Here is a 9,848-nt window from a genome sequence, read left to right as displayed (position 1 = left end):
GCCGCAATCGCGGGTCAGCGCGCCTTTCCATTGACTTTACATGTAAACCTGACGCTCCGCCTGCCTCTATCGCGTTCGGTGTGAACACACCGTAAGTCTGCATTGATAGCACCTTGTTTCAGATAGCAGTCATAATTACCAAACAAAAAAAATAGCTCTTTTTTTCTTTTAGAGTGGTTTGTTTCAGTTGTGTTCCAGAGTCGATTTCCTAATTTAAGTCAGTCTTCATTTTGATATGTTGTGTATTAAAGGTTGAAAACTTAAAGATTAGAATTATTCAATTCAATTCATTTTTTATATAGTGTCACATCACAACAACAATAGCCTCATGGCACTTTATCTTGTAAGCTAAAAACCCTATAATAATACAGAGAAAATCCCAACAATCGTCTGACCCCCTAGGAGCAAACGCTTGGTGACTGTGGAAAGGAAAACCTCCCTTTTAGCAGGAAGAAACCAGGCACAGGGAAGACCAGCCATCTGCCAAGACTGGTTTTGAGTGAGGGGAGGGAGACAGGACAAAAGGCACCATGTTGAAGACAGCCCCCTTATTCAAAATGAAAGCTGGTTCCATAGAAGAGGTGCCTGAAAACTGAAGGCTCTCCCTCCCATTCTACTTTTAAATACTCTCGGAACAGCAAGTAAGCCTACAGTGCGAGAACGAAGTGCTCTAATAGAGTGATATGGTACTACAAGGTCTGAGGGTCTGAAAGCTGAAGGAGAAATGCACAGTCATTTTAATGTAATATTAACTTTAATAATATTATCCCCTAATTGAAGGATAACTGCACTCATGGATATTACGTGTTATTTATACATCATATCTCTATTTATACTATATTGCAACCAACATTCCTACCTAACCTTATTTATTATAGTAGCAACAGCACAACACAACAGTAATTTTAGTTTACTATAATAACCTTGCTCTAGAAATCACCATTTGCTTAATGCAATGTGGAGGTGATGGGCAATATTTTTTTACACCCCAGAAGAAAAATGTTTTTGCATTATGTTATTATTATCAGTTGTTTTTGTTGTTGCTCTCTCTTATTAATATTTATTTATTCATGGTAGCTACTGTCCATTATCCAAACAGATACAAAAGCACAGTGACTGTCACAAAAAGTGGAAGTTTGACATAAAACTAAATCAATCATTAAAACACACTTTAACAAAGTTTAATTTTCAATATTTAGTAATACATCGTATACAAAAGTATTTCCAAATATTTCACCACATTTTCACTAAAACATTTCATTTGGGATCAAAGACAGGTGAGCAGATCAGCACTGTATATTTGCATGTGTAGGGCCATGCCACTAAAACAAATGAAAGCAGGACATGCAGGACTAATCCCAAGACAGCAGACAAACAACATTCTGACATGCAAATTAAAACTACACATACATATAAAAATATGATAATTTTCAACCATGATGGACATTCAGGAAAGCAGGATACTCAAAGCAATTTTGAGCAGTTATTCTTGGTTCAAGCTATAATTACTGTCGTCACAAAAACAAACTGAAAAATGTGTACAGTTTAAATCATAGACTTTATATGTCTAACTTCACCTGGACTCATCTGTGAAATAGTGATGTGACTAAAGGGATGAATACCCTCAGGGGAACAGATAAGATGAGTGCCTTATACTGAACATTACTCATGTTCAATGTCTGTCTGCATTAATATTTCCTTTCTGTTAGGAGCTTTTCTCAGGTGCAATATCATCTTTCTGCATCAAAATTCTGCATTTTCAACTTTGTTCTTCTTGGATAGGTTCAGAAGGTTGTATTTTGATTTAAAAACAGGACACTTCACCAGATTAATATTTTATGGTGAAAATGGTTTAACAATTTCATTCTCGACATTTAGTGATGTGTCATGACTTTTCCCTGGCCGTGTTTTGTCAGTCACTGGTAAAGAGAAATCAATAATACATTAGAGTTATTATGAACAGAAACAAAGGAAATTAAAGTTATTTAAAGTTAGATAGCTCCTAAACTTTCTGTGGTACTCATGTGTGTTGATAATACAGATTCTTGAACAGGCTGAAACTCCATCCTGGCCCTGTGAGGTATATTTCAATTCAGTTTCTTCTCCATCACACAATCGCTGTTTTTCTTTAGATTTTCTCTTTTTTCCATGAACTGGTTTCCTTGTATCTCTTCTTCTTTTCTACGGCTTCTGATGAGATTATAAATATGAAAATATGAAGAGAAATCAAAGGGCTTTGATTCTCCTAATCACACTGGCTGCTCTTGAGGTCTTTTGGAAATGGTGAAAACTGAAGTCCTAAATGTTAATCAACCTGGATCAGATCCTAAAGATCATCATCACTTTCTAGTTCACATCCTTGTGGTTCTGTTTGAACTGGCAGTATCTGCTGATTGGTTGCCCATTGAATAGTTTCAAATTGTGATGTTGCAGAGATTCTTGTTCACTTATCTCTTGTATTTCTTCTTCTGTGTGATGTTGGTTTTTATTGTCTTTCCTTGTTTTCAGTTCTCTCTCATCTTTCTCTTTCCCTTTGTGTCTCTGATTGAAGTCTCTGGTTTTCCTCTCTCTGTTGTTCTGCCTTCAGTCTTTCTCTCTGTCTCTCTTTCTGTGCTGTAACCTCAGAATTTAGATTTACTTCATCACTGTTTTCCTCTGCTCTCTATTTCTCAGTGTCTGGATTTTTCATGTCCACATTTCTCTCCATCTGTCTTTTTTCTACAAGCTGCTCTTGTGTCTCTTTTTCTCTCCATGGTTCCTGATCAGGCGTCAGATGTGAATTTAAAGACGTTATATCTGCAATCAATTTAGTAAAAGAACTAAGTTTAAATGTCTTTCCTTTGTTTACTAACACTATCGGCCCATTGAGTTTTTCTCTAAGTGGTAATAAACTAAGTTCTATACAATCTTTATCTGTTTCCATCTTTTTCTCTCTTTCACTTTCAGCCCCCTCAGCTTTCATTCCCCTCCCTGTCATCTCCTCTTCTTCATGTGTTTCTTGTTTCATTTCAAACTGAGGATCTGTTTCAGTCACAGTACATGTTTTTGTTCCTGAACTGTCGGTGTCCACTTCTTTGCTCCGTTTCTTTTTCTTTTCTTTTTCTTGTATCTTTTTCTCTCCACTGTTGTCCACGTTACCCTCTTCCTGTCTCCCTGTCATGTCCTGTGTTTCTTGTTCTATCTTAATCAAAGACTCTTTGTCATTAACAGTATATGGATTTATTCTCCTTTCTTGTGGACTGTCGGTGTCCTTTCTTTGCTCTGTTTCTGTCTCATGATCATCTTGTTGTGTTTCTCTTTCCTCTTTAAAGTTTTTCTCTCCACTGCTGTCCACATCATCCTCTTCTTCTCTTTCTGTCACGTCATGTCTTTCTCGTTCTATGATATTCAAAGACTCTTTACCAATAACAGTAGATGTATTTATTGTACTATTTTGTGGACTTTTGATGTCCTTCATTTGCTCTGTTTCTGAAACAAACTTATCTTTTTTAGTTTCTCTTTCATCTTCATGTTTTTGCTCTTTTTTGCTGGCCACATCATTCTCTTCTTCTCTTCCTGTCATTAGTGGTTCACTTTCTCGATCAATCCCGATTTCAGCTCCTTCCTCCTCGCTCTTCTTGTTTTCTGTACATATAAAGAAGCAGGAGAAACTGATGAACAGTATGAAGCAGAGTTCTTTCTACTCATTGTAAATGGATAAAACTGAAGAACCATATATTACACTCGCAGAATTTTAAGACATTACCTAAATAAATGAGCAGTGTGTAAGATTTATTGACATCTAGTGCTGAGTTTACAGATTACAACCACCTGTTTTAAATGCACAGATACAGTAACAAATATGAGTAAACATCTCTATAATATGCTTTTGTTTTTTTTTGTTTTGTTTTTTACATCCACCTAACTAAAAATTATTCTTAGTTAGTGTAACATCTCATGGACAGGATGATGCACAATGATGCAACAAAAATGAGCGCATGGAGACATCTCCAGCTCAGTCTGTGATGACCAAACTTATACTTATTGGACCAAGTGAACAATGTCAGACTAAATGATATGAAAAATATAAAATACTGACTTCTGTTTCAGGTTCATAGGACACACTGAAAGTCATGACTGAGAAAATACAAACACCCTGTAAAGAGCCACTGTTTGTGTGTTCATTCAGTGTTTTGCACTGCTCATTGTGCTCTTTTATTTATTTTTAACCCATGCATGTTATTTATATTTCAGGCCTTCATACCAAAAGAGGTAAGTGCCTGCTCCCTTATTAACAAGGGGCCAAAACAGCCAGTAACACCGCATGTTTGATTTAATACAGTTTTTCAACCAAATCTGTTTCCTGATGAGAGCCCAGGGATTTTTGCCTCTTCCCCGGATCAAATCAGGGATCTTTTGCTTACCCATCAAATGTCTTTTACCACAACAAGTAGGCATATTTCTTTGGAAAACACAACTTTATACCTAGACTGAAAAAATGGGGGACAGATGAATTCCGAAAATGTTTCACATTATGCAAGAAAGCTAATTTATTTACTGCTGATGGGCATGAAAATAAATACTATAATATATTAGTATGTTAAAATACTAATAAATGTTAGTGGAGTTTTGACTTCCTCTACTAGGGATACATGTCAACCTTAAAAATGATCAAAAATAATTTGATTTCATTGTTTGAGAAAAATACATTATTAATTCATTTTCTTAAAAAGGATGGGGGAGGACTTACTGAGTTTGGCTTGTCTCTTCTTCCACACAACAAAGATAACAGCAAGAATCAGAAAGACCACAAGAACACCCATGACCAAACCAATGATATTTGGGTCGTTAGTTGGATTACTGGGAGGACTGGGAGGACTGGAAGGACCGATGACCACAAAATTGTCATCTGAAATGACAACAGCATGTAGAGTAGTTCACATATCAATACCATGTCGAGCTGTTTGGGGGAATTCACATAGTTACCTAATATATGAGCTTTACCTGGAACATGTATGTGTGTCTCTCTGCTCTGGTTGGTGTTCCTCTGTTGGACTCTGCAGGTGATGTTGTTGCTGTGTCTCTTCTCCACAGTCACTCTGCTGCTGACAGTATAGAGGTCATCAGGACCTCTGAGGGTCTCTGTAGGTCCAGCAGAGAGGAGGTTTCCCTCACCGTCCAACCACAGCAGCTCAGGCTCTGGATACCAGCCTGCAGACTCACACTGTAACACCACTCCACTGATGGATTTATTAATCTCTGCAGCAGGTGAAGAGGCAGCACCTGAAAAAGACAAACGGAACATATTTTTATCCTGTTTTCCTTCTCTCACCCAAACCAGTTGCAGCAGATGGCCGCCCCTCCCTGAGCCTGGTTCTGTCAAATGTGTGGAGGTGCACAAAAAAATACCCTAAAAGGAAGTTCAGCCACAACAAGTACTGTAGAGGTTTGTGAGTCAGCCGAAATCTTTTTTGTATATATATTGTATATATAGTTTATGGATCCAAGGCATGGGTAGTGTAGCATTCATAGTTTAACAGTCTACCAAACCCAAATAGCACATAAGACATTTTTCCACAGATGAAGGCTGTGCTGAAACTAAAAGAGCATTAGTGTCAATTTATGAATCACCGTTTAAAAGAAAGATCAACTATTTAAAAAAAATAAAATGCATTTGAAATGATAACATGTTTACTTACCAACAACAAGCTTAACTGTAGTTTGTCTTTTCAGTTCTGGAACAAAACATCTGTACGTTCCCTCATCAGACAGTTTGACTTTGGAGATTTTCAGTGAAATGTTTCCATTCTTCAGTTCATCTGTGAACAGAGAGGTTCTGTTGGTGTAGGACGGATGTTTTTTAGACTCCAGTTCCACACCGTCACGCCACACAAGGACAAATCTGGGGTTTAGGTCAGGTCTCGCCCACTCCACAGCCATGTCTAAAGCATCCATAACAGGGTCCAGGTTACACGGCAAAATGATGTCATCACCAATCAAAGCCACTAATGTCTGAGGAGGACCGATAACCTCTGACTGACCTAAAAAAAAAGAAGATTTCGTGTGGTAACTGAAGTAAAAGACAGCAGCAAACAAATGTGCCTGAAACAGTTACATTGTATCTGGACCACAACCTCAATAAATATTGACCAGGGTTTATACAATTTTCAAGAAATAAATTCAATGATATCTCCAGTGACACACGCTGCTGTAACAGACAGCGATAATGTCTTAGATTTAGAGACTTTACAGACTTATTTTACAGCCTGCTTACCAAGTGCTGTTGTCAACTGTGTGAAAAACCAGTGATTCTCTTTTAAAGACCAAGGTTGATCATTCACACTGTTTTTCTTTCATCTTTGTTCAGCTTCTAAAAATCATAGTTTTTTAAGGATCCTAACTTTAGTTTTAAGCCCAAATTTTACATAGGACAGCTGCTCACAACCTGATACACTGTTCTTGTGGTTGCATTATGGGTTTTTATTGATTTTTCACTGATATGACTCTTCCGTGTTCGGCACACACGTCAGCCAGCTTTTCAGCTGTCTGTACACTCCCACAGGAGTGTACAGACTGGTCTGTACAGTACTGGTCTGGTCTCCGACCTCACTATAGTAAGGGAAAACCTCATTAGATCAATCATCCCTACCTGTCCCTCCAACCTCACTGGCACCACCCCTTGAGCTCACTGTTCCACCCCTCCCCTGCAGCTGAGCAATAATTAGGACCACAACTCCGTTACAAAGTCAATACTACAAAAAGTCTGAGCTGTGTGACAAAACGTTCAACTAACATAGTTCAGTTTGAAGTGTAGTTTTCAAACTGGAAGTCAGAAGAAATTTAAATCACAATAGTAACAACTATGGCTGCCTATTATAAGACACAACAACTATTCAAAGGAGAAAAAAAACATAGGTCTTTCAAAGATGAACTCAATGTATAAAACATATGTCAAAAAAGGTAAAAACCTTTTGATTGTATTTTCTTGCCATATTGAAAACTTGTTCAAAAAGTAAAAAAAAAAAAATCTCAAATGCAAAAATGAATAAACTCAAGAACAGTTAAAGGTCAAAGTGAAATAAAATAATGCATTTGGTTTTTGAGGGGTTTTTTGTCTTTAGAAGCATATGGTGGGTGCAATGGAAAAAAAGCAAGTCTATGAGCAGTTTCTGTGCTGCTAAAAACAAGACCATGAAAATCGTGGTGCAGATTTAAACATTTAATAATAATTCAGTGTCTAACCTAACAACCCTCTGGCTAGTGTTGCTAGGTGCTTTGATGGTCTTCCACTATTTTTTTTTCCCTGTAAAGGATTTAATGGTAAATACAGGAACAGGGCTGCTTTTTTGGATGTTTCTTTCTTCACTCAACCTGACTGAGCTCACCGTCTCGATAACGGCTCCACCTCTGTGTTCTTTGTGGTGTGTGTAGACAGACCCCACCTTTAACAATGACAGCATCATCGTCACTGCTGAAGATGAATCAGCAATCTTTCTGTTCAAAAACTAGGAGCTGTGTTGGGTTTTTTGACTGCAGTTTTAAAATATGAATTTCAGTACTGCTCATGTGCTTCCACATTCAGACTGGACACAGTTACATTATTAGCCCAAATGGTGGATGTAACACTTTTTGTGAGTAAATCATTGTTGTAGAAATCCATAACAAAAATGATTAATGATTCTGTTGCACTGATGTGTTTCACTTACCTCTGCATGGGTGTATCAGGACAAAGACAGCAGCTGTGTAGAAAACCAGCACGCTGCATCGATCAAACAGAACCATAAAGTCTTGTTGAGCTCTCACATGTAGCATGGTGCGATTCTGAAAGTAGAGATGAAAAAGCATTGTGAGGAAAATGTTTGCAAAAACCAATTTTTATCAGAGGTTTAACCTGATTGAGTTTAAAGTGAGATTATAAGAAATAACATGGATCAACACACATTATAATACTGTATAATGTGTGTTGGGTAACCCACAAATATGACATAAAAAAATCTGAATGTGGATTTTTGACAAAATTATTTCATACTTTATGTCAGGTTTTGTACTTTTTATATTCATCACAAACAGGACAAGCCCTGTGGTGATGTCACATTAAATTTCATTTTAAGAAGAGTTTTATATTTTGCATTTTTATTTTTGAGAAAATGTTAGGTTTCAAGAAACCAAGCAGTTGTAAAACAAAAAACAAAAAAAAACCCTCTAAGAAAAAAAGAAACATGAAAAAAGAAACATGAAGCTTTCACCACCAAGAAAACTGTTTAAGGTTTTGTTGAAGGGACTGATTCAGTAAATTATTTTAGGATTTGGAGAGAATGGGAATGGGCACCCCCTGCTGGATACGTCGACACAGTTCCAAGTTCACCCTCAGCGACAGAAATAAACTACAGTATGATCACGACGAGAAAATCAATTGTGCGATTGGTTTGAGTTCAGATTTTAATCATTACACTAAACCGTAGAAATAAGACACTTTTCTGCCCTTTGTGATATCAAAGCATTTCTGCTGCAATCTGCACTGACTTTAGTTTCACTTTCATTTACAATTAAAGAGAGATACAGTGGAGAACAGATTTATTTATTTATACCGAGACGTGTTTATTTCAAATATTAGACCATTTGAAAAGCAGGTTTTAAGTTTTGTTACGTCAACATTTATATAAATATTCAAACCTAACGTTCAACTGCGCACTTCCACGATCATTTCGAAAGCGGAGAAGATTATGCCATTCCCACGGAACACACTCCACTATTTTCATTTATATGAACACGTCCGAGCCCAGGACCTAGTATAAGTACAAAATCTGTTGAAGCTCTGCATACCTGTTTCTGAACGTCCTCAACTTGATGTCAAGAAAGACGGGAGGGAAGCTCTTTCCGGTCACCTGGAGAATAAGGAATGTATTTCCTGCTTGGAGTTTTTTTTTTCCAGAATTAATGTCACTGTGGCCTTAAGCTATAATATATGCCGTATGATTAATGTTTGCTTGTTATGTTTTTTTTTGTTTGTTTTTTTGCTAAATATAGACTTCAGTCAGCTACAACAAAATAATAAATAAATGATTTCTATTTGTCATAATTGATCACTTGGCATGTTTCATATTTGTCCGCGTGGTGGCACTGCACGATTACAGGTGAACAGAAGACTATATATTTCCTCTTTGACTTTGACCATAATGCTCTAGAGCAGGTTTCAGCATCCCACGGCTCCAGAGATGCATGCAGCTCTTTCATCCTTCTGCTGCAGCTCCCTGTGAGTTTGGAAAATAGGCTATTTCACTCGTTTGTTTGTTTGTTTTGTTTTGTTTTTTGTAGTTCGTAAGTTTTTAAAATGTAAATCTAAATTTGAAGAACCTCCAGTGCGTGACAACTCGACAACATTAACTTTTTGACCCCAGAAAATCCAAGAAAAAAAGTGAAGAAAACAGATCATTAATGCTATGTCAGCAGATTCATTTGCTTTCACTGAAACTGGTTTTGCAGCTTTATGTGTGGTGAGAAACTGGGAAACAACAAAAAGTCAGAAGTTGCAGGATATTTCCAGATTAAACACAATAAAGCAACACGTTCTCACTCCCAACTCGTCAAACGTGTGACGCATGGTCAGGCTCCCTCTGCTTCACTTATCGACGCGCAGGGTACCCCCCTCGCATCGGTAATTGTCGTGCAGGGTCCTCTCATTGAATACTATAGAGCTCCCTAAACGTTGCTTATTGACGACAGGAGATTGCTGCGGAAGAGCCTGTTGTCCGTATATTTATATATTTCCGAAATCACATTGTAGTGACGTATACAGAACACAATAAATTATATAATGTAAACAACTACCTGAGAAACAGCAGATACAGCAGATACATTAATTATAGGCT

General features: G+C 37.3%; 1 protein-coding gene across 1 annotated transcript; it reads right to left on the bottom strand.

Moving 5' to 3' along the window:
- Positions 1-3,039: 3,039 nt before the first annotated feature.
- Positions 3,040-8,860, bottom strand: LOC102197188 (butyrophilin subfamily 1 member A1-like; the record flags this gene model as incomplete). The annotated part of the gene is made up of 6 exons (XM_005755333.1): positions 8,803-8,860; positions 7,686-7,800; positions 5,679-6,020; positions 4,984-5,262; positions 4,730-4,888; positions 3,040-3,624 (listed from the first exon to the last, which is right to left on the bottom strand). Coding segments are annotated over exons 2-6 (1,471 nt in total), but the record flags the coding sequence as incomplete, so codon positions are not given.
- Between the last annotated feature and the right edge of the window lie 988 nt (positions 8,861-9,848).

The sequence above is a fragment of the Pundamilia nyererei genome, unplaced genomic scaffold, assembly GCF_000239375.1.
Source record: "Pundamilia nyererei isolate P.nyererei 1_Seehausen unplaced genomic scaffold, PunNye1.0 scaffold01232, whole genome shotgun sequence".
NCBI lineage: Eukaryota > Metazoa > Chordata > Actinopteri > Cichliformes > Cichlidae > Pundamilia > Pundamilia nyererei.
This window is presented reverse-complemented; position numbering and strand designations above follow the sequence as displayed.